Source organism: Onychomys torridus, chromosome 1 (assembly GCF_903995425.1).
Source record: "Onychomys torridus chromosome 1, mOncTor1.1, whole genome shotgun sequence".
In the NCBI taxonomy this organism is placed as follows: Eukaryota; Metazoa; Chordata; class Mammalia; order Rodentia; family Cricetidae; genus Onychomys; species Onychomys torridus.
In genome coordinates this window covers 117,205,067-117,230,706 of record NC_050443.1, presented here as the reverse complement: position 1 = coordinate 117,230,706, position 25,640 = coordinate 117,205,067, and the positions used below count along the sequence as shown (strand labels likewise).

At 46.9% G+C, this 25,640-nt stretch overlaps 1 protein-coding gene across 1 annotated transcript in view; it reads right to left on the bottom strand.

Annotated features, from left to right (window-relative positions):
* The window catches only part of Inpp5a (inositol polyphosphate-5-phosphatase A), a 199,398-nt gene that overhangs the window by 131,164 nt on the left and 42,594 nt on the right, over nucleotides 1-25,640 (bottom strand). The window contains exon 2 of the mRNA XM_036198061.1: nucleotides 8,238-8,279. Within this exon, the coding sequence (XP_036053954.1) occupies nucleotides 8,238-8,279 (42 nt within the window). The remainder of the gene's footprint in view (nucleotides 1-8,237; nucleotides 8,280-25,640) is intronic.

Sequence of the window (25,640 nt, the reverse complement as noted above, 5' to 3'; positions counted from 1 at the left end):
ACCTGTGATTTCTTTTCATTCTTTTAATACTGTTTTCATGAAGAACTGTTCCTAATTATGAAGTCTAACTTACTGATTTTCTTTCTTGATCGTGAATTATGCTTTTAGTGGTGGACATAAGAAACCTTTGCCTAACCCAGGATGACAAAGATCTTCTTTAAAAACAAAACAAAACAAAAACCTTCCTTCTAGAAGTTTCATGGGCTTAAGTCTTACACTTATTCTAGGACCTATGTTAAGTCAGTTTCTGTACAGTATAGAAAGTGTGGACTGACATTTAGCTCTATGACTCACACTGAGTCACAGTACAAAGTGTGGATGTCACAGGTGCACTTGCACCTGGCTGAGCGGCTGTCCCAGTACATACTAGCCAGGCCACCTCTCTAGAACCTGAACTCTATACTGCTGCTGGTCCCTTGGCCATACCCATCTCTGCTGCCACACCCCTCCGCCTCCACAAAGTGCCAATGCATGTCCTGACTCCTGCAGCTCTATGACACTTCCTGAAACCAGAACATGAGTCCTCAAATCATGTTTTACTTCAAACTGTTTGGCTCTTCTAGTTCCTTTCCTTGCCCATATATTTTTAGAATCATATTTTATACTTGCATCAAAAACTTCTGCTGAGATTTTTTTTGAGACAGGGTCTCATTATACAGCCTAGGCTGTTCTCAAATTCATGATCCTCCTGACTCAACCGCCCAAGTACAGGGACTACCAGCATGTACCACACACCTGTCTTCTGCTGAGATTTTTATCACAACTACATTAGATTACTAGTATATCAGATGATGGAAAATTAACACTCTGACATATTCACATCTCCTAACTCACAAGTGTGGCATCTCTCAACTTCTTCATATTCTTTGCTCTTGCATTGGTGTCTCGAAGCTTTTCACTGTATATATTGACATTACATTAGAGTTTGCCCAGGTATTTCATTTTACTACTAATGTTTTTCTTAAAGCTGTTTATAGTTGTCTGTAGCTTTCATACTGGCCTTATATGTTGAAAACTAAATATAGCCAGTTAGCAGTACAGCAGCCAAAGTCTTTGTGGATCGTCATGATTTTCTAGGCAGTCAGCAATGTCTTCTGCCAAGGGAGGGTTTTGTTACTTCTCCTTTGTTTCATGTCTTGCTGCACTGCAGTGACATGACCCTTCAACACCACAATGAGAAGACAGACAGCACTACCCTGCTCCAGTCATTATGCAAGCTGGGCGGTGGTGGTGCACACCTTTAACCCCAGCACTTTGGGGGGCAGAGGCAGGAGGTTGTCTGTGAGTTCAAGGATAGATAGCCTGGTCTACAGAGAGAGTTCTGGAACAGCAAGGGCTACACAGAGAAACCTGTTTCAAAAAAAAAAAAAAAAAAAAAAAAAAAAAGTCAGTAGCTTGTCACCATTAGATATAAGTGGACTGAGGGGACTGCACAGGCTTCCACAGTTCAGAGGAAGTTGTTTTCTACACTAGTCTATTTATTTCTTCATTTGATTGAGACAGGGTCTCACTATGTAGCCTTTGGCTGGCCTGAACTCACTATGTAGATTGGGCTGGACTTAAACTCAGAGACCCACTGGCCTCCACCTCCTGAGTGCTGGGATTAAAGATGTACATCACCACACCTGGCTATTTTCTCAGTTGCTTCAGATTTTTAATCAAACATACTGCAAGATTTTTTCAAATGACTTTTCTACATTTGTTGAGACAATTATGTTTTTTTTCTTCAATCAACATAGAAATGATAGTCATTGATATCTGAATGTTAAGATGGCCTTGAATTCCTAAGTCATTATACATTAACTACATCTGTAGTTCTATACGCATGGATTTGGCCAACCACAGATTGAAAATACATTTGTCTTGTTATTCTCTAAACAATATAAGTGATAACTATACAGTATCCACATTGTGTTAGATAGTAAACCCCGTGGGAAGATGTACACAAATTCTATGAAATATTGAGCTGTTTCAATAGAGGGGATCATATCTGTGGGATTCACCAGAGCCCATCCCCTATAGAAATTGAGGGAAAACTGTGGATATCGCTCTGTGTAAATAAAATTCTGATTGGCCAGTGGCCAGGCAGGAAGTATAGGCGGGACAAGAGAGAAGAGAATTCTGGGAAGTAGAAGGCTGGAGAGAGACACCGCCAGCCGCCGCCACCATGGAAAGCAACATGTAAAGACACTGGTAAGCCACAAGCCATGTGACAAAGTATAGACTAACAGAAATGGGTTAATTTAAGATAGAAGAAGTTGATAACAAGAAGCCTGCCATGGCCATACAGTTTCTAAACAATGTAAGTTTCTGTGTGCTTTCTTGGTTGGGTCTGAGCGACTGTGGGACTGGCAGGTAAGAGAGATTTGTCCTGACTGGGCCAGGCAGGAAAACTCTAACTACAGAAAACTATCATCACTATGCATATTTTCATGTTTATAGCTTTGATTTGCTCAATCTTTTAAAATAGAATACCTTCTACTTAATATAAGACAATTTCATACAATAAGCAATGCACCTTGACCATATGCTCCCCCTAGTTCTCCCTTCAACTCCCTCCAGGTATCCCCAAAAGGCCCCCTCCCTGTTTCATGTCCTCTCTTTTTTAGGTTAATAATCCACTTAATCCAATTAGTTGGAGTGTTGAGTGTTGAGCTGCAGTGAGGCCATGGCTGGCACGGCCACGGCATGTCCTTAAGACAGTGCCCCCTAGCATTCCTCTCCACTTCCCAGCTCTTAGATTCTTCCTGCCCCTCTTCAGTGATGGTCCCTGACCACTGCAGGTAACAACTGAGAGTTAACGCTCGGTCTCACTCAGGGCTGAGCATTAATCTCGGCACTCTGATCAGTTATAGCTCTCTGCATTGACTGCCGACCACTGCAGAGGAAAGCTTCTCTGGCTAATGTTGAGGGCAACAGTTTCAGAAGACATTTTGACAACAAATCATTTTGATCTACTGAACCTTTAAGGAGCACTGTACTTGTCTCCAGGGTGGATACTGATATGTGTTTTTCTTATCATGTAATGTCTGTCTACTTTGGGTGCCAGGATAATTAGTGTTCATGTCACAGGCTGAGTTAGGAAGCATCAACTGTGACTCAATTTTCTTGGAAAGTTCCTATAAAACTGTTATTGCTTCTTGCTGAAATGTTGGACAGAACTCACCAGTGAAGCCATCTGGACCTGGAGGGTTTAGGGGAAATATATGAGCAAAATTTTAATCTAATGAGTACGGGACCAAGCTCATTTACTATAGGGCCATACTCATTTACTGCCTCTAAAGTAAACACTGACACTATGGTTCTCCAAGAATTGGCTCACTTCATATAAAATTTCAAATCTGTTGGCATAAAGTGCCAGTGCTGGTCCCCAGACTATCTTTTACTTCCTCTAGGATCTTGAGTGTCATATTCCATGCTGTATTCTGATTTTTTTTTTTTTTGTCTTCCATCTTCAGAAGCTAGATATAAACAAATAGAGTAAACCAGGGTAAGGAAAAGAAAGAGCAAAAATTGGAGAAAAGATGAAATGGGCACTAGACAGTGAGGACACCTACAAGCAGAATCTTTAGAGCTGACAAAAAACAGCAACCCCAAACCATACTAATAGTTGGTTTCCCTCACTGCAGGCCATGCTCTCCTGGGGTTTTACCTGCTGAGTAGTTTGTGGCTGGCTGTTAAACTCTCTTTAGGAGGCTGCTGGATGCTGCTAGGGAAATTCTCTCTGCTACAAGCTGAGTGAGCAGAGTGCTTCCCTCAGCTGCTCCTCCCACAGGGACCACTGTGCAAGGGTGGGTGCTGTCTAGTGCTTGAAACACGGGTGCATGCGCTTTGCCTGGTTCTGGTTTTCTTAAGGCAAGAGGATAAACTGGCAACTGTTCTTTCATGTTTGCTGGACACAGGTATGACCATCACCCAGTTCTTAAAAGCCCTGTAAGGAAAGACCGTGGAAGACTTAGGATGGAGCTTAGCACCTGGTTGGCTCACCTCTTGCTATCTCACCTTTGCTATCTGTGAACTGATTAGTAAGTCTGAACATTTAAAGACACCACAATGCACATGATCAAGGAAAGGCCTGCTGTGAAGGATGCTCGTGATGACTGCCCTGCTGTAGACACTGGCCACCTTCACATATATTAAGTTAGTTCACGTCAGAACTGCTGAGGGAGGACCACTGTGCACTGGCTTCTTCTCTGAATCATTTTACATCATTCTGGTTCTTATTAATCAATACAAACTTGCTCTAATATCAATTTAAAAATCTTTAATACCTGGGTGGTGGCTTGAATAAGGATATTCTCCACCACCCTTATAGGCTCATATCTTTGAATACTTAGGCCCAAGATGGTGGAACTATGAAAAATTGTGTTCTTGTTGGAGGAAGTGTGTCTGTATCACTGGGAGCAGGCTTTGAGGGTTCAAAAGACTTGCATCTTTCTGTGTGTGTGTGTGTGTGTGTGTGTGTGTGTGTGTGTGTGTACGTGTGTGTGCGTGCGTGTGTGTATATGTGTGCGTGTGTGTGTATGTGCGTGCATGTGTGTGTGTGTATATGTGTGTGTGTGTGCATTCACGCACAATCCTACCTATGGATCAAGATGTGAGCTCTCAGCTATTCCCATCACAGCTTTGCTCCACCATCACGGACTCTAACCCTCTGAAACTGTGAGTCCCAATGCAACGCTTCCTTCTGTAAGCTGCCTTGGCTGTGGTGTTTTTTCACAGCAATGGGACAGTGACTAAGACAGCCCTCTTGTTTTATACTTGTACAAGTAACATCATACCCTGTTCTGTTCTGAAATCACCTGCATAGTGCTACCAAATTCAAACAACCTCAAAGTTCCGCTAACAGAAGAATAACTTCAAAAACTCAAAGTGTACCATATAAGAAAATACCACTAGGCTACTCAAACAGTTTGAAAGTTAACTTATAGAAAAGGGTAAATATGTATGTGAACCACTTATGGAAGATATAATGTATTCCCCTGCAGCCCCACATAGACAGATACATACATATTAATGTGTGTGTGTGTGTGTGTGTGTGTCAAGTTGCGTGTAGAATGTAGCAGAGAAGATATTTTTAACTTTTTCTATGTTCAATTTCTTCAGAATGATATTCAACTAACAACTGACCCCCCCTTCACACACACACACACACACACACACACACACACACACACACACAAACATACACATACTACATGCCAGGCAAGCAAATGCTTGGGCACACCAACACACAAGGCAAGAGGCCTCTGCTCCTGAGAGCTCAAACACTAAAGTATATTACCTTTGTCAATATCAATAAAACTGAAGCTCATTTTCTAGCTACCCCATCTGTAAGACTGGAAGGAACAAAATCAGTACAAAGTCAGCAAGGGCTCCTCCTAATCTCCTTTGGAGGCTGTCCATGACTACACCAAGAAAAAGGTTCCTCATCCCAACCATAATGCACAGATGCTCAAGAGAGCAATGTCTGTCCTGTTCATGCTGGTGCTCCCCAGATGAATGAAGATCATATGAATGAATGATGAATGAACAAACAAACTAATAAATGAATGGGCTGTGGCAACAGCTCTGAAATTTACTGTGGTGTGTACATTTGGCACTATAATTGCAATGGTATGCTAAAATATGTAGGAGAGGCCTTATTTCTCATTCTCCCCAAATTTCACAACATGAACCCTTTGTCCTCACCATACATTCAGAGCACAAGCTGCAAGCTCATTCATGCTTCCTTCCAATGAGGGTGAGGAACCAGGGCCTGGCCAAACAGCCAGTAGAGAGTGAGGGCAAGTATGCGGCACCAGCAAGACCCCTCAGATCAGCACTGAGCCTGCTTTAGAAGGTAAGTACCCAGATGAAATTAATCAGATAGACAGTGCAAGCCAGACCTAGCTCTAGTCACACAGCTCCTGTACTGGCTTTCTCTGATAAGTACCCCCAGAACCAAACTCACATGCACAATCTCCATACTCTCAGGCCTAGTTCCAGATTCCCAGTTCTGGATTTCTGTCATAAGCATCACATCACTGACCAGAGTTATCCTCAAATACCCAGACCTAGCTCCCACTTGCTCTTGTTGCTCTCACAGGAATGTCCTGGCATCACCTGACAAGATTCTATCATTTCACCATGTCATGCCTCCATCTGTCACCAAGGAACCAGAAACAGAGACTCAGAGGGCCAGGGGAGCCAGCTGGGGCCCCAGTGTAAGGCTGCAACTCCCACCCAACTAAACGCCTGGGGACTGGCATAGACAGCTATTTTCCACAAGCCGATCCCGATTCCCAGATAGCAAAACCAAGACCCTGCTGCAGGAGAGATATGCTCAAGCAAGATCCTCTGCACCACATTAATACCAGCTAGACAGAGTCCCTTCAAATCTGGGACCAGAGTTCCAGGAGGATCCTGAGTCCATGCTGTTCCTCATGCCTCTCCCTCACCCCAAACTAGATCCCTCTATCATCCCATCCATGCTGACACCATGGCATGCTGGGAACTCTGCTCCCTTTGTATCTCAGGGTAATCCTAGATATGACTCTCCCTGCACCAATCCCTCTTAGAACTGGTTTACAACCAAGACAGTGATGCCATCTCTACTGTGGTCATCACCACACCAAGGTGCATCAGCCCCCTGGGTTAACCTAAGAACATGCACCATACCATACAGGCACTGTGAGAACAGGAGGAATGCGCGCCTACCACCTTGTGGGTATCCACAGTCATATGAGCTCAAAAAACAATCTCAAGGCCACGCACACCATCTCCACAGGACCCAGAGACAAGGTTCATGGCTCCCAGACCCTGAACCCAATTGTCCCCTCACCACCTACAACCACCTCTGACATGGCTCTGATCAGCTCACTCACTGAGATCTTCTTCTGATAGAGGCCTCCATATTCACATACCACCTCAGATCCTTCCACAACATGTCTCTGCCCCACCTTTGCTACCTTTGGCCTCGACCTTGCCCCTCACTACCTCAGACCCTTCCGTGACAGGGTCCTGACCAGCCCCTATCTAAATCAGGCCCTCCCATGGCAAAGGAAATTTAAGGAAATGGTAGGCCCTGCCCTGCTCCACGCTGTCTTAGGCCCTTCCACAACTACCAACTCCTAATCTGTCCCAACCCAAACATACTCAAGGCCTTTCCTTCCTTGGCCTTAAATACACACCAAAAATCTGCCTGACATCCCTAACCAGAACCAAGTGTAAGTAAAACCTGGATGATGGGAGGCTCAGAAATGCTAGGTTCTGATTGAATGACCCCACATCCAAATGCCTAGCAGACATATGTGGTGGCCAGTAGGACAGACAGCTGCCAAATGTTGTATGGGATGAAAAGACTCAGCTCCAAAAAACCAACATCACTGTACCCAGGATGACCAGTACGAACTGTGACTCCCCCAACCCTGTCTCTACCCAGCCTGCACCTCCAGCAAGCTGCAGAGCTGCAGGCAAGTGTGTGCCATGGGCCCTGGGATATCTATAATTCCCAGTCTCTTTGTCTCCTGCATGGCTTGGGTCCCACCCTTATCCATCTCCACCCAACAAATAAACAAAGCTGAGAGAATTAAACACTGAAGTCCTGGCCCAACCCTGTGAAAACCCTGAGGGAACTTTTGTGTACAAATACAGTGTGCCTTGCTGTCCTCTGGGCTATGGTCATTCACCTAGTTACCTTGGTTTACCCTTCTTGGCTGCTCAGCCCTTCTTATCCTCCAGGTCTACATATCATCTGCTCAGAGATCTGTCACCCACCCAGAGCCAACTGTAGAACCAGGTGGCTGCTTGCTGCATCAACTCATCCTCCTACTGGGATGCATCTGGAGACTGCTGCCTACCTATTCAAAGTGACACCCCCACTGCTTCCCACCCAGACCTGTGGCAGGCCCCGGGTGGTCATGTCATCTGTATGGGTCTGTCCATGTTCATGCTGCAGCTAGGGGAACCCTCCTGAAAAGTGCTATTCATCATGGTACAGACACCCAACCTCAAAGAAGCACCCCCACCAAGGCCCTCTGTAGAGGTTCTCTCTTTCCCTCCCTTCCAGGTGGGAGCCAAAGAGCAAAGTGTCAATAGTTGGCAGATGATAACAACTGCTTCCTAGGACTGACCTAGTGACAGCCATTCCTGTGCTCCACGTAGACAAAATGTAACCTTGGCATAAAAACACCAAAATGAAAAGATACTCACCACCCAAATGGCTACTCAGAAAGTGCTTTCTCGGAGGCTCTTACCTGGTAAAATTCCCGAAGCCAGTTCTTCTGTAGGTTTTCTGGCTGAAAACGAAGAAGATAAAGGGAAATTAGAGCACAGCCACTACCCCAAACAGGGAGCAGAGGCTCCAGTGAGGAACTAGGGGTGTGTATGGGGGACCTCTATCCACATTGGGTCTGTACTCCTCAAAGGGAGGCCATCCACACACAAGTTGGGCTCTGTGGGCTGCCCCTGTTATGCAAAATTGAGCAGTCTTCATTTAGCCAGAGTCAGGCACAGGGCACCTATGTCCCACTGACCCACATCCTTGTTCTGTCCCCAGTTGGGGCTGTAGGGAAGGAGACAAGAGTAGCATCATATATCTGCTTCCAAACAACAAAGCTGAGCAGCAGCATCCCTGCTTGGGCCAGAGCCACTTTGCAACGCCACATGAGCACACACCATCAGACGCCATTGGGCTCTTCTGTGAGTCGGGGCAAAGGGAGGGTGGTGTGGGGAGGGGTTTGGGGAGTCAATCCCAATGCTCAGAACTTTCAAGAAACAGCAGACAGATGGAAACCCCATGCCATGTATGTACAGTGCTCCCAAACAAGAAGCAGGACCAGAAGAGCCAAGTATCAGCCATGACAAGCCCTGCTCAGGGGAGTAGGAAGGAGATGTGGTCACACTTAAAGGCCCCAAACCTTGACAGTGCTTCCTTAGGCTCCATGCCAGTCAGGCCCAGGGCAGTGTAGCCCAACCAAGCCCAAGTGTGGGACTCAGCCAGGGCCTGGTGTGAGCAAGCATGAGATGCCCTGGGTAGGCCTTGGTCAAAAGGTGGCATGGGAGAGGAGAGTCAATGTCCCATGATCAGGCTAGTGCTGCCCTAGGCATGTCAAAGCCATTCAATAATGCAAATGTACTTTGTCCTCTGAAGTACACACTTAAAAAATTGCAAATGTTATAGACATGTTATATGTTTGTCTGTCTGTCTGTTGGTTGGTTGGTTTTTCACAAGGTCTGCCTCTGCCACTGAAACTGAAGTCACTGCCTAGTTTATCCCAGATAGGCAGAACCTGAACACCCACCCACAAGCAAGGCTCAGAGGAGCAGAGGCCAGGCTGCTTAGCCATGGCTAGGCCTGAACCACTCCCAGAGTTTTGTCCACTGAGTGTCCTGAAAATCATGGAGAGAGAACTGCAGGAAAATTAATGATGGGGAAAAGTTGGCAAGGAAAAAGAGCATTACAGACCACACAAGGAACACAGAGGAAACCACATATCCAACCAACTCTCAAACGGATGCCTTAGCGGGACTCCAAGTGGGTTTCACACACACAGACACTGCCTCCCTGCCTTGTCCCCACTGAAAGCGGCAACAGGGCACTACAAAGACAAGCCAGAGTGTGGCAAGGACAGGCAGAGGCTCAGCATCACTTGCCCATGAGGAAATGCCAATCCAAAACCACAGAGGATCCTGGAATGGTGGGGTGCACTGCAATCCTAGCGTTAGAAAACAGAGGCAGGAGGGTCACTGCAAGTCTGATGGGAGCCCTGGTCTACAAACTGAGTTCTAGGACTGTCGGGGCTACATAGGTAGAGCCAGTCTTTAAAAAAAATCCAAAATAAATAACCAACCCATCAAGGCAGATTATACAATGGTTAGGATGCTAAAACAGTACCCTCTCAGTGAAAAGGGTAGCAAACAGAAACCCTCTACACTGCTGAAGGGAACAGTGAGGCCGGTCCTTGAAATGCTAAATCTGGGCCACCTTTTAACTAGCAAGTCCTCCGTGTATTCCCTAGATAAGTAAAAATGCTTTCCACGTGGAAACTGACGTTGACAGCAGCCAGCAAGCAGACAGCGCTGAACGCCCACAGTGAAAAGAATACAGGAAATGGGACATACACACATAGAGGAAGATTTCAACAGGTCTGGCCCTTGGGCCTCACTGCTCCTCTGAGCCCAGGTAGAAGCTGAGTCATGGAAGATACAGTCCTTCCCAGGCCTCTGAGCAGAGTCTCAGTGGGTCTGTGGAGGGTGAGGGTTACAAGCAGGGAAGAAGGCAAGGGCAGTGGAGCCCCCAGATGCTCTCAGTGAAAGAGCCCATTGCATAGCCTTCAAGGCAGCCAGTCTTCCAGGATTGCTGTTTCTTTCCTAAGTAGTCACCAATTCCAGCTCAGGGAGCTCTAACACAGCTAAAGGTCTCACCTGCCATACTTTCTCCTTATTCTCATCCAAGGACTCCCTGTCAACACTCCAAGTGCCCTTCAGTATTAGAAGTGGGACTTACGTCAAGAAATAGATGTAAAGCCCAGTAACCAAGTTCCTAGTCTGATCACAGGCAAAGCCTAACTATGATCCCCCAGCCTCTGCTACCTGGTCCAAGAGCCCCCACCCAGGTAAGCTCTGCAAAGGAGCTCTGTGGTGCAGAGCAAAACATGTGTGCCTTGCCCTGCTAAACCTGGGCTTCCACAGTGTTTACAGCAAGTCTCTCAGAGGGGGACACTGGCAACCCAACACAATCCTCTCCGAGCTGCTTGTCAGAGGGGCCACAACCCACATAGTCCCAACTATCCAGTACTCCCACCTCTCACACAAATGGACACATGTGTGATTAGGTTTCAGAACCAGAGAATGGGATCCTTAAATGGAGACAAGAGGAAAAGCCATACTTCAGGCCAGGCCAGCAGAAATGGTCTGAACTGACCAAGAACAAGGGAAGCCTAGGTTCTAGACTCCTTTCTCACTTCAATAGCACCTGGGCACGCTGTCATTTCTGCACTACCTCTACAGAAGAAGCTAAATGAGGAACTGGCTGGAGGGTACCTTTCCCAGCCGAGAGCATACAGTACTGGCCTCTCCTGTCACTTACACACATGAGCTTTGCACATAACTGCACTGAGGGACACCTGCCTAGGAACATAGGGTAATGATAACAGGTCCTGGCACAGTCCTGTGCTGCCAGGGACTTTGGCATGGTGATATATGTGTACCTGTGTCTCATGACCACTCAGCTGGCTAGACACTAACATGGCACATCTTTAAGCCTGAGACCCCTTGCCCTGTCCCTCCTGTGCAGATGAAAACACACTTTCAGCCTCCATGGGAACCAGCTGAGACTTCCACAGCCTACACCTTCCCCTGATGTCTGCATCACTGTCCAGAGAAGCCAGCGATCCCAGCACGTGCTCTGCCCACTCAAACATCACCTCTGTTCATCTCCTCATCCGAGTACAAACCACCCAGAAAGAAGGGGAGGTGAGGCAAGCAATTCCTGGCACAACTCGGCTCTGCCACCAGGACACACCCACAGGCCCACACCGACCACATGCTCCCTGGTTCTGGCTCACACCAGGAAGTCCAGCTGTGCGGGACCTGGACCCCACACCCAGCTCAGCCGCTGTGTCAGTACAGCGTCTGCCTTATTTGGAAATGGATCAGAACCAGGGTGATACTGCCAGAGATCCAGGTTCATCCTGTACGGAACCTGGCAAGCCCCTCCAAAGTGGCCCTGCCAGGAGTCATGCTCAAGGCTACACGGACATGGCTGTGAGAGTGTATGCTCACACCTTGGGAAGTGCTTCAGGACTGCAAGCCCCTCCAATCTAGTTTTTGGACCATGGTCTTCTTTAGAACATAAATCTGACCTTTCCCTACTTTCACTGTGGATGCACAAGAACTATGACCCAGACAGTAGGAAGAAAGTGCTTTAGACAGAGGTAACCTCTGTGTTTACTATTTGTAAGAGGTACTTCAGCTGTAGACGAATTAGACAGCCATCTAAATACATGACTGAGAATACTCCACGGAGAGTGGGGAGGGGATAACTTGAAAAGGACAAGGTGGGCACTACGATGAGTCATAGGAAATTCCCACCAGGTCCTCTGGACATGCTCCCTCACCCTGACCGGCCTCCTCTGGGTCCTCATGAACTGCCTTCTCACTTCTCTGATCTCACAGACCCTCACTCCTTCCTACACTCATTCACACACTCTCACAGGTGAGTGTGGAGCCTGTGGGAGTGAGCATGGGCCTGGGTGAGTGTGGAGCCTGTGGGAGTGAACATGGGCATGGGTGAGTGTGGAGCCTGTGACAGTGAGCATGGGCATGGGTGAGTGTGGAGCCTGTGACAGTGAGCATGTATGAATGTGGACATGGACAGGTGAGTGTGGAACTCACTCTCACAAGCTCCACACTCACCAACACCCACATGCTCACTCTCACAAGTTCCACACTCACGCATGCCCATGTTCACTGTCACAAACTCTGTGCTCATCTGTGCCCATACACTGTCTCACCTACTCAAATATCTGTTCTACCATATGCCACCATGCACTTGCCTCTCTCAGACCATCACACATCCCACAACCTTTCCCCTCAGGGTGACCATCACTGTAGTAGTGTCCCCTTTCCTCAGCTCATCATGGATCTGCCCACATGCAGCCCACCCCTGTGTCCTCTCTTTTTCACTGGAGCAAGCAGAGCACCAGGCTGGCTACACTGCTCAGCCCCAAGCTGCTATATTTCTTCCTCCGAAGTGTCTCCTATCTGCTCTTCCCATCTCAGTCTTTGTTCCTGCTGCAGCCAGAGTAGTCTCCAGAAGACACAGCCAGCCTCCAGAACAGTGTCAGCCCTCCAGAACACAGTCCCCCTCATCCCTCAGTAAAAGACAACAACCTCCAGATCTTCAGAACCACCAGGCCTGAGCTCCTGACCCTCAGCCCACATCACACAGTGTAGACCGTGCTTCTCTGACATCAAGGTCTCTACATTTTGTCCTCAGAGTCTTAGAAGCTCAACACTGCTACCATGCATGATCACAGGCCGCCCCCTTCCCCAACATGCCATCCCTGGGTTACCGAGGCTCCCCAACCAACAGTCAATCAATCCTAAGCCCATATTTTTCCATCCCAAGCAAGCAAGCTACATCATAGTCCTGCCCTGCCTTCCCTCAGAAACTGTCATCTCCTAACCCCTACACATTTCTTCCTAGCCCCACATGAGCTGTAAGACTCAGTATGACAGTAACTTTAACCATCATCAAGTTCTGAGACAGAGACAGCCAAGCTAGGTGGAAAGATGGCTGTACCTGTAACAATAGAATAGTAGTGGGTACAACTTCTCACTTCACCTTGGAGAGTGTACTCAAGGGATAGAGAGAAGGCACTGCTGGAAAAGGTCCTTGACAAACGTAACAGCCAAGGACAGGGGTGAAGACGCCAGGACAAATGCATAAGGTGGGAAACTGCAGAATAAATACCACATCAAAGCATCCTGAGGGGAAAGAAAACCAACCAGGCCAGAGAGAGGACAGTGACTCCATCCATAACACTGGAGCAGAGACGACAGCAGATAACCTCGAGCACATCAGCATAGAGAGCCCCAAGATGCGGCAAAAGCACAGTGTGACTGTGGTTAGCCACAGAGGGGCACAGGGTGAGAGCCAGTGAAAAGACTAGTGACGGCAAGCAAATGAGGAAGTTGGGGGACACTAGCTGGCATCAAGCAGTCACCCCATAAGACAGGGCAGGGCATTCACAAACATGGCCTAACATGAACACGCAGCTCCAAACTCTATTTCTGGCTGGCTGTTAGGAGCACTGTAGAGGTAACCCTCTTGTAATGGTTTATCTCAAATTGAGTAGTCCTTGTTAGCTCTGTGCTCTGCCTTGTGATCCCAGGAGAACAGACTCTAACCCTTTAAGCTGGGGACAGGGGACACTGTCAGGTGCTGCCCATCTGTGATGTCAGCCATCACAAGAATGCAGATTTCTGAGAGATGGAATTTGTAGGTGATTCGTGATTTTCTCTAATGCTTTTTTAAAGGAAGAAAAGACCATCATGAAGTAATTTCATTTTAATGGGGACCATGTGAGAGTTGAGACTGGCCTCTTAGCATGTTTGCCACACATCCTAACAGAAAACATGCACAAATGCCCAGGCAGCCAGACGACACTGCCCCCAGAAGGCCTAGGAGGCCAAAGCTGGCAGAAGGACCCAGGCACTTCCCACTGGTGAGGCCAGGCAACAGATAAGGAACACTAGGCCAGTGGGCAAGTGCTTATTTCCAGAATCATATATGTATATGTATAAAAAATATATGTGTATATGTGTGTGTGTGTGTGTGTGTCTTTCTTTACAAACAAAATCCAGAGGAATTCAAGATGTAAACAATAAACTTGAAACCACAAAAGAATCAGAGGAAAAAACAGCTCCTCTCCTGCTAAAAAGAAACATAAGCCCATAGCACAAGTCATGCTGGTGCTGGGGTATGGCTCAGCAGGGCTGAAGTCTCGGGTTCAATTTCCAGTGCTACAATAACAATAATTTAACTTATTTTTTCAATAGAAGGGGAGTTCTTTTTGGATACAAAAAGCAAAGAGACTGGAGAGATGGCTGAGCAGTTAAGAGCACTGACTACTTTTCTGGAAGGCCAAGGTTCAATTCCCAGCACCACTTGATAGCTAAAAATTGTAACTCTAGTCCCAGGAGATCTGACGCCCTGTTCTGTTCTCCACAGGCACTGCACACATGTGGTGCACAGACACATATGTCAGGAAAGACACTCATACACACAAAAATAAATAAAAATCTATAAAAAAGCAAAGAGGGATCCTGAGGAGTTCACTATCCATAATTGTACCATGCAACATCCAAAAGATCCACAGCAAAGCACACCAACTACACAAAGACTTTTCCTGCTGAGGCCAGGAATAAGGCAAAGATGCCCACACCCTTCTGTGCAACATAGCAATCTGTGTCCCAGTGAGAAAAACCAAGCAAGAAAAGAAAGAAAGGTGTCACACTGAAAGGGAGAAGGGAAATTACCTCTTCTCAAAGACGACATGATCTTGGCTATACAAAACTCAATATTATACACAAACCAATACATTTATTTAGCAAAACAGCAAGATAAAGAATCAACACACACACACACACACACACACACACACACACACACACACACACACACAGAGAGAGAGAGAGAGAGAGAGAGAGAGAGAGAGAGAGAGAGAGATTCTTATACTCATAAAAAAAATCCAAAAGCCAAGCTAAAAACCCATCTCACTTAGGATAACATCATAAGGAAGAAGCAGGAATTAAACAAGGAATCAAAATATTGTCCACTCCCCACTGCAAAACAGAACCCAAAGAACCCAAGTAATACAGCACCTGCTGCAAAGACCCTGGTGATAACTGCATGGGCTGGGAGAGCAGTGGAAAAGCTGGCGAGTCCAAAGAGATCCACAGCCAGTGCAACTCCTACCATCCACACAGAACTCTCAAGGAACCCCAAATATCCAAAATAATCTTAAAAGAAGAAGTGGAGGAGGAGGAGGAGGAGGAGGAGGAGGAGGAGGAGGAGGAGGAGGAGGAACAACAAATTGTGTCAGGCATGGTAGCATACACCTATAATCCTGGTTCTAGGGAGTCTGAGAAAGGAGGTAGAGGAGGAGAAGGTGAAGCAGGAAAAGGAGGAAGAAGAGGAGTAGGGAAGGGGCAGGAAGAAAGGAGGGGGAAGGAAGGAAGAGAAAGCAGGAAAGGGAGAAGGGAGCAACAGCAGCAAGAAGTTGGAGGTCCTCACTACTTAGTGTCAATTGCCTTTAGTACTACAGAAAACAGGTTGGCGTGGACTGGCACAAAAGAAGACCACAGACTGACAGGACAGAATAGAGGGCCTAGGAATAAGCCATGACTGGCATTGTCCTGTGAAGTTTAACAAGGCTACCAAAGCCCCTAGGTGGGCAAAGGAAAGTGGTAACTTACTCAACTCACATTTTTTTGGGGGGTGGGGGGGGGTGTTCGAGACAGGGTTTCTCTGTGTAACTTTACACCTTTCCTGGATCTCGCTCTGTAGACCAGGCTGGCCTCGAACTCACAAAGATCCTCCTGGCTCTGCCTCCCAAGTGCTGGGATTAAAGGCGTGCGCCACCACCGCCCGGCTTTTTTTTTTTTTTCCCCCACGCACATTTACTACAGTAAAGCCAGGGGAGATACAAATAGCAGCAATGTCATTTCCAAGCAATCCACCCTGCACTGTGCAGGTAGGTCCAGGTTGGCTGAGCTGTTTACAGCCTTACTACAGTTTATAAAAACTCATTTTATAAAAACCAGGGAGAGGAGGTTCAGAGCCAGCAATAACAAGAGGCCTCATAAATTCAACCCAATTAAGGTGAAGAGAATTCTGGGTCCAAGATAGACACAGTGGTATATTTGTGATTCCAGCACTCAGGAGGCTGAGGAAGAGGGACTGAGAGCCCCAGGATAGCTAATGCTACATAGCAGGATCTTATCTCAGAGAGGGGAGATAAGGAGAGGAAAGGGGAAATCCTGCTAGAGTAGAAAAGCCCACCCCCAGTGACCTTACAACACAGCAAAAGCCGGACAGGCTGGAAAGAAACACAAGATATGAGGAGACTACCACAATCCCACAGTTAGAGACCTGCACACAGTCTTAAATCCTGCATGAAGGGGCTGGGCACGGTGGTACACTCCTTTAACCCCAGTGCTCAGGGAGGCAGAGTCAGGTAGATTTCTAGAATTCAAGGCTAGCCTGGTGTGCACAGCAAATTCTAAGCCAGCCAGGAGAGAGACCTTGTCTCAGAAAAGCAACAATAAAATAAAATCCTGTATAAAGGACCAGCAAGTTGGTTCTCTAAGTAAAGACACTTGTCACACAAGGCTGGTGACCTGAGTCCAATCCCTAGAACCCACATAAAGGCAGAGAGAAACAAATCCACAGAGCTGTCCTCTAACCCTCATACCTGTACCATAGCATGTGCATACATCACACACTCATACGTGCACACGTGCACATGTGCTCACACACAAATTATTAAAAAAAAAAAAAACCTCTGTATATAAAGATAGCCCCACAACCCTACTAATATTTCTCTCATGTTCCCTACAGATGTGTGGGAAAACATGATCTCCTGAGGGTCACAGCAGACATTATCATTTGACATCCTAATATTTGCCTCTGATTTTCTCCCACCAAATATAAGGGCTGTAATAGCACAGATACAGAAATATAGGCACAAAGCATTCCCATCGCCTGTGGAGTAGAGCGGGCACCCTGAAGCCCTGTGGGTCCTCCCTCACCACACATGAACGGGCCTCCCAAGGCTGGGAGGAGCAGGAGGAGCAAGGAAGGGCCCAGCGGAACTGCAAACATTTCTACCTCTTATACCCCAGAGAACATAAAATAATGGTTTATGATAGCACCTATCAACATGGCGGCTTCTATCTTAAAGAGCCCACAGAACCCCGGTACTTGGGAGGTGGAGGGCTACAAGTTTGAGGCCAGCCTGGGCCACACAACCAGAGAAAGGGAAGGAGGGAAGAAGTGAGGGAAGGTGGGCAAAATATACCATGCCTTCAGACAAGTCCCCAGCAGTGAGGCCCAGGCAGCGAGCCCCTCCCCGACCCCAGCCCCTGGATCCTGTCATGGCATTCTAAATAGGACAGGAGACAACACCACGTTTTGGAACAGTTGTCCTTTCAGCAGCGGTTACTTCTTCTTCTTCTTCTCCTTTATTCTCATAATTACCATGCACTGCCTTCATATTTTTAACTCTTTTTCAAGGTCTCAGAAGGAAAACAAGCGAAGCATTCAGAATGCTTTAGCCAACACTGTGAATAACTACTAGTGGCTGAAAGGAGCAATAAAAGACAAGAGGCAGAGAGGGAAAATATTTACAGCTTCTATGAAAGCTGGTAGGCCAATTTCCTGGCTATATAAAAAGCTGCTATGAATAAGCCAGAGAAAGATCATCAGCTCAAACATACATATCACACACAGAGGGAGGGAGAGAGACTACGCACAAACCCATATACACCACGTGCATGAGACACATGCCCACAAGGACAGAGGCACACATCAACTCAAAAGCCACCTGGGTCAGGTGACTGTTCCAGGGTACTGCAGAGTATGCCGAGGTCAGGAGTCTCTCCCACCACGACAGGCTTTGTCTTCCTATGAGGATAGAAATGTTCTACATTTGTAGTAACCGGATCTGTATTGGACATGTGCTAGTGTGGCTGAGTATTTTATGTGATTTTTATTGTTTAAACTAAATAGGGGGCTTATGGCTATGTTCTTAGAAAGGAGAGCTCTAAATTACAGAAAGAGGAAACTCTGAGTTCCTATGATACAATAAATATGACACCGACATAGAAACAGGACACTGACATAGAAACATGACAAGCAAAGCACACATAATCAAGGACCATTCGAACCAACCACATTTACAGCTATCACTCATCCCCAGCACACCCAGCAGTAGTTACAGCTTCACACGCCTCACTCGGTAGAAAATCAAGAATACACACACAGTTTCCTACAGGGGAAACACAACTGATCACACTACCAAAGACAATCAAGCAATAATCTCCACAATTCACTCCAGCTACACAGCTCTACACAGACAGAGCTCAAGGCCCTTGCCCCATCCTCAGTGAGAAGCTTTGGTGGCCGGGGGAGTTAGCACAGCGACTGGGTGGGGACAAGCACACACAGGAGGGAGGCACAGCCAGGAGCAGCCTAGCCTGAACAGCCCTAGGAACCATGGTGCAGAAGGGTGCAGATAATCATCTGCACAAGCGACTGGAGTCTGGGTGCAGACTCATGTGAGAAAAGGGAAGTCCACACCACCACATTTGGGGTGTGTTGGTTACTTTTCCATTGCTGTGACCAAATATCTGACAAGCAACTTAAAGGGAGCTGTTTGTTTTGGCTCGTGGTCACACAGCACTCAGCTCACAGTTGCTTGGCTCCATGTACTTGGGCAGAACATCATGGCAGCAAGAGTTGAAACTCACCTCAGAGCATAGGACAGAGAGAAGGAGACAGAAAGGGGCCGGGGACAGGATACCCCCAAAGACCTGCCCCAGTGACCTACTTCCTCTAGCTAGATGCTATCACCAGAAGTTTCCAGAACCTCCCCCAAATAGTACCATGAGCTAGAAATAGGCGTTAGCACACAAGCTTGTGGGAGACAGTTCCTATTTAGAGCTCAACTGGGCATTCCAGATACTGTAGGCATCACCTATGCTAACCTTCCTGGTTCTCAGCAAAGAGAGGGGAAAGTCCTGAGAAAGATCCTTGCAGGCCCCGAGAGATAGAAGAAATGTGGAGAATGCACCCTGAGCACCCCCAGAGCCAAAGCTTATCCCCAAGGGGTCGGATTCTAATAGACACCTAGCCCACCTGCAAGGGCTCCGCCCTCACAAAGTCTTCCACCTCACCTGGGAAGAGCAGGCAAGATGCGGAGGACAGTCTAGACACAGGGCCACCAGTTAACCATAGACTACAGACCACTCCCCCACATGACAGCTGCACCACCATGGCTCCAACAGAGCAAGACATGACAGTAGGGGTACTACCCATACAGCCTCTCTGAAGACTCGGAGAAACCAAAGGCATCTGAAGAAAAAGGGACAAAGATACTGGAGAGATTCGAACCCTCTGCCATGGCTCCAAAAAAAAAATCAGAGACAGCCAGCTGCAGACACCAATCAATCTCAACTCCTCCACCTCACACACCATGTCTGCATTCCAGCAAAACTCACAAGGCATGTGAAAGGCAAGAAAAGCCCAAAGACATAAAACACACATGAGAACCAACCTCAGCTATGACATTTGTCTGAAACAATGGAGACATACACACTAAGACGCTAAAGGGAGAGTGGACAGCCAATGAGAACAGACTGGTCTTATGACAAAGTGATAGAACCATAAATACAGACACTGCCGTGAAAAAAAGGAGGGCCTCTGCCAGGCCCCCCCCGGGGACTCGGCCACAGAGGGACCATCAGTAAGCACAGAGAGATGTCAACAGCAATGTCCTAGACTGAAGCACAGACAGAAAAAAGATCTTAAACAGAACAGGGCTGGTGGCTGGGGGCCAGGGGTAAGCTGATTTGGTAAAATGCTTCCCATGCAAACATGAGGACCCGAGTTCAAGCCCCAGAACCTGTGTAACAGCTTAATGTGGCGATCTTATAATCCTAGTGCTGGGGACATTGAGACAGCAAATCTCTAGGACTCACAAGCCAGACAGTCTAGCATAATCCTGGAGCCCAAGACAGTGAGAGACTCTCTAGCAAAAAAAATAAAAATAAGGGGCTGGAGAGATGGAGCAGCAGTAAAGAGCACTGGCTGCTCTTCCAAAGGACCTGGTTCAGTTTCCAGCACTCACATGGCAGTTCACAACTGCAACTCCATTCTTGAGGATCGATGTCCTCTTCTAGTCTCCCTGGACACCAGGCACAAACATGGTGCACAGACATACATGCAGACAAAACACTAATATGCATAAAATTTAGAATCATTTTCTTAGGTAAAAATAAAAGATACCTGGCTCCTGATCAATAACACCTAAGACTGACCTCTGGTGGAGAGGTGGAGAGAAAGAGAACGGGCTATTTGGAAATGCACAATTCCAAAGGCCGTAAGTACATAATATACCAAGAGTACCAGGAAGAAAGGATAGCAAAAGTATCAAGTAGGAATGACTGAGAAATTTCTTAAATTAATGACAAGTAGAACAAACCACAGATGCAATAATCTCAGCAAACACCATACGGAATAAATATGAAAACATCCAAACCTGAGTGTGTCTCATTCAAACTTCAGGACACTAATACCAGGGGGAAAGTCTTGAAGGAGGCAAGGGGAAAAAAAAATCTTAACTATGGAGGACCAGAGACAAGAATTACAGTCAACTTCTCAGCACAACCATGCAAGTAAAAGAATAAACCACTTTAAGTGGTGAGGTATTTTTCACAAAATAAATAAAAAATCATCTAGGATCCTGTATACAGAAAAATCGCCCTTCAAACATGAAAGAATGAAAAAGCCTTCTCAGACAAGACCCACCCAACAAGCAAAGGAGAAGGTTTAGAGGAAGGGAATTTTAAAAGCTGGGTGTCCTGTGCCAGGGGTGGGGGTAGGCGGATGGCCAACACAAACCCACTCTATGGTTATTTGGTTGGTTTTGCTTTTTAATGAGCTTTTTGTTTTGTTTGGCATTTTTTCTTATTGGTGTTTGTTTGTTTGTTTTGTTTTGGACAGAGAGAGAGAAAACATGAAGTTTGGTGGGTAGGGAGATAGGGAGAATCTTGGAGGAATTGGGAAAGGGGAAACATGATCAAAATACATTGTATGAAAAAAATAATTTAAAAAATGAGTGTAAAGTTCTTCAATAGTAGCCAACAGGGCTGGAGAGATGGCTCAGCACTTAAGAGCACTGACTGCTCTTCCAGAGGACCTAGATTCAATTCCCAGTATCCACATGGTGGCTCAAAACCATCTGTTACCTCCAATCCCAGGGATCTAACACCCTCATCTGGCCTCTGTGGGCACTGCATGCATGCCAAACATCCACACACATAAATATACTTTAAAAAGTAATAATAAAGGCCAACAACCATCTGCGATAAGGCTGTGAGAACCAGACTGCAGGCACTTCCTGTGCAGGCAGGATGTCGGCAGTTGCTCATCCGCTCGTGATGGTGTTCATTCCAGGATAACTCTCACCTGCAACCACGACAGGACCTGTGAACAAGGGAAGAACCCACCCCTCCCCGCAAAGGGGCTCCACAGATGTAAGTAAGTGCCATCTGGATGGCTCTCAAGCTGGTGGATGGGAAGTCCCAGGCAGACTTGGTCTCATCATATGGCCATTTCTGAGTCTGAAGGAGAGACCCTGGAGGCAAGCACCATAGTAGGTACCTGCCAAGATCCCACAGCCAGGAAAAAGGGCATCCGCAGCAAAGTCACCCAGGAACAGGAGCACAGTCCCCGCTCTGGGGAGAACAAGCACCACCTACAAGCTGACTGCCTCAAGAGACTAAGGCACAGGAGCCAGTTGGGTGAAGCCGGACTCCAACCCATAGAAACACACGACAGTAAATTATTACTTGTCACCTAGCACAAAAAACTCATAAATCTGTAAGTGTATAGAGCAGAACACAAGGAATATTTCAAATATTTGTTCCAACCAGGTTTGTTTTGGCATAATGTCTATGGTCAGTATTTCATTTAAAACTTTACCTAACATTGCCCTGCACAGCTATTAAAGGGCAACTACTAAAAGGCAAGACTGATCATCTGCCTTGTCTCCATCTTGCCAAATACTTGCTGTCCACGTCTTCAAGCAACTCTTGACATTTCCTTAACATATGGTTCTTTTGTCTTTTCACTCAGTAACACTAGGATTTACCTCCCTCTCTACACTCCTTCAGGTATGATGTAGTTCTATATTCTAGCTGTTGAGTCTGTGTATTACATTGTGCTTTATAGCAGCAACCTTAAATATTGCAAAATATATGTTATAAATAGTGCACGCCATGTATGATTGTCTGTATTTTAAAGTCAGCCCCTCCTCAGCCAAACACTAGAGTCAAAATGAGGCTCAAAGGTCTGTTACTTGCAGAACAACAAAATGAGGTCAGGTAACAAGGCCAAAAGAAGCAATACTAGAGCCAGAGATTGGGGTGAGCATACAGCACCTGCAGGCAGGCAAGGGGCAGAATGCATGGAAATCCAGACACCCAGTGGTGAAACTAAAGCAACTTATAATAAAGAAATTAGAGAAGATAGCAGTTAATAAACCATCACACAAAATCAGCAGCCAGCATACATACATAACACACACACACACACACACACACACACACACACAAAAAAAAAAAAAAAAAAAAACCCACAGCAGAAAACACCTTGAGGGAAAAAAGAAAACCTTTTTGTAGGGTAACACACAAATTTTTAAACATGAAATTTTACATGACAAAAAGACAACTTTTAAAAGTCCTTCAAGACTGAATCCCATCAAGCCCCAGCTCTTCCCCATCAGGGCAAGAAGACACTCAATGCGTCTACCACTGGTCCCCTACTCACCAGACAAACCAGGTGGTACACCCTGAGAGGTAGCATGTGTGGCTGATGGTCTTGTCAACTGAGACATGACACAGGACCTCCCAGCCTGCTGCCTGGCAGGAACCACTGTGCACATGCAAAGATAAACTATGACTCAAAGTCCACACAACTTTTAAGAAGGGTATATTTCACTCCCACAGTTTTGTACAGCAAATCAAGCATCCATGTAGTTGAAACATGTGTAGTCCAGTGGATCTTGCTCATAACTGAACAGCTTTCAAATGCTGAGGAAAGAAAGGTAGAAAAATAGGCAAATCCCTATCAGGAATTACAAAAGATCTGAGTAACCTTACATGGTGGAAGGGTGTCACCCCATCTCCAAGAGATAGCCCTGCCTGGCCTACTTGGCTGAGGCAAAACAAAGCCAATGCTCACCCCAGTGGTATTCTAGCCAAAAACGCCTAGCTGGACACCAGACAACTTCCAGAATGTCCCAAACAACAGTTTACCCTATAACACACACACACACACACACACACACACACACACACACACACACACACACACACACACACACATATATATCCAAGACTTAAGATATCAGAGAGATGATGCAGGCTGGGATGCAGCTCAGTTGGTAGAGCGCCTGCCTAACATGCATAAAGCCCTGGGTTCAATTCCAGCACCACATAAAATCAAGCATAGTAACCCATGCCTACAATCCCAGCACTCAAGAGGTGTAGACAGAAGGATCAGGAGTTCAAGATCATCCTCAGCTACACAGCAAGTTCAATTCCAGCCTGAACTACATAAGACCCTATTTAAGGAAGGGGGGGGAGGGAGGGCAGGAATAAAGCTAATGACTGAAGAATATACATACTCCACAGACTCCAAAGGACCCAGACTACTACTCTCTGGGAGGAAGAATACACACCGTGGTTGGGGACACAGGCAACTGGAAAGGACTACAGAAACAACACGAATGGCCGCGTGGGGATAAGAACCACCGCAGTGCTGGGCTCTGGTATCTCACGACTGCATGTCTGTATGTAGCTTACTTGCCAACAGAGTCCCCTCTGCACCCTGAGAGGTGGCATGTGCAGATGACCTTTTTACTGGCTGAGACAGGACACAGAGTATATCCCACCTTGCTCCCTGGTAGGCATCACTGGACAGCAGCTATGCTCAATAGAGCCTCAGCTCTTCCCCAGTAGCCTCTCCATCTATTTACTTCTCTCTAGGCCTAGGAATACTTCCTACCCATGATCCCCTAGAGGTAAACAGGTCAATCACCACCCATGCTCCACATACTGCCTGCTGGAAGCCTCCTCACTGAGGACGTAATACACGTCCATCAACCCCACAGAGCCCTGTTCCTGCAGGCAGCCACTCAGCATCCTGCACCCTTAGAGACAGACAAGGCTCTATTTATGCACAACAATGGAGGGCAGAGAAAAGTCATGAGTGCTGTCCAGCAAACAAGCTTCAATCTACATCCAAGTTCTCCCCACAAGGTACTGGGGAAAGTGCTGGCCATCAGCCTGGACCCCATCTGAGATGAAGGTGACAGTGCTGCCACAGGAAAGAATGAGCCCCTTCCCATAAATGGACCCCTGCCAGGGGCACAGAACATCAGCCAACAATCGCACCCTCTGACTCGGCCATCTTGGCAGCTACCTTGTGAGCTTACAACTTTTTAGACCCTTTCCTTTCTTGTAAATACTAAATAACAAAAACAGGCACACATGTTCTAGATTCTAGAACATTGAGTCTTCTGAGCACCCATGAGACAGTGCTGACATCTACATCTGCCAGCTCATACCAGCACCTGAGCTCTGCTCTGTGACTCCCCAGGGTGAGAGCTCCAGGCATCCACCTTTAGAGGGCCCCCTCTAAAGCCCCTGAGCCAGGCTGCATTGGCTACTCCCAAGGCTGTAGGTCAACACAGGGAGTGTAGAGCAAACAAGCCACCTCTCACATACACCCTTACTGCCAAGACGCAGAGGGCAAGGGATACCATTCACACCTGACTGATCAAGTGCCTAGTTCCACCATGCAGTAACTTCTGAGGAAGCAAACACAGCCCAGAGCGGTGTGACTTTCTCCAGATTTGCAGAAATATGAGGTGATGGGACTCCAAGAGGCCTGAGGAAGGCACCCCAGTTTCACCCCCTGTGCAGCCCCAGCAAGGGTCAGGGTTGGTGAAGCCTTTAATGGAGGGAGGACTCTCGGAAAAGGTGACTGGGCACATAGGTCCAGCTGAGGAACCCATTCCAGCACAACATTCAAAACAGATGACATCAACACACCCCCAGGGGCCTCCTTTTCTCCTGGGACTCTCGGGACTGGGGGCTATTTTCTCACACTCAAATCCCACCATCTGGTACTTTCTACACTTCCATGATGCCTTCACCTCAAGGACCACCACACCCAGAGAGGAACAAACAGCCACCCACCCCTGTGGTTACTCAGCATATGCAGTGTCTTGTCTTTCAGATATCCCTCTCTACCTCTACAGGGGAATACCACCTCTCACACAGCAAAGGGGTCATCCGTTTCC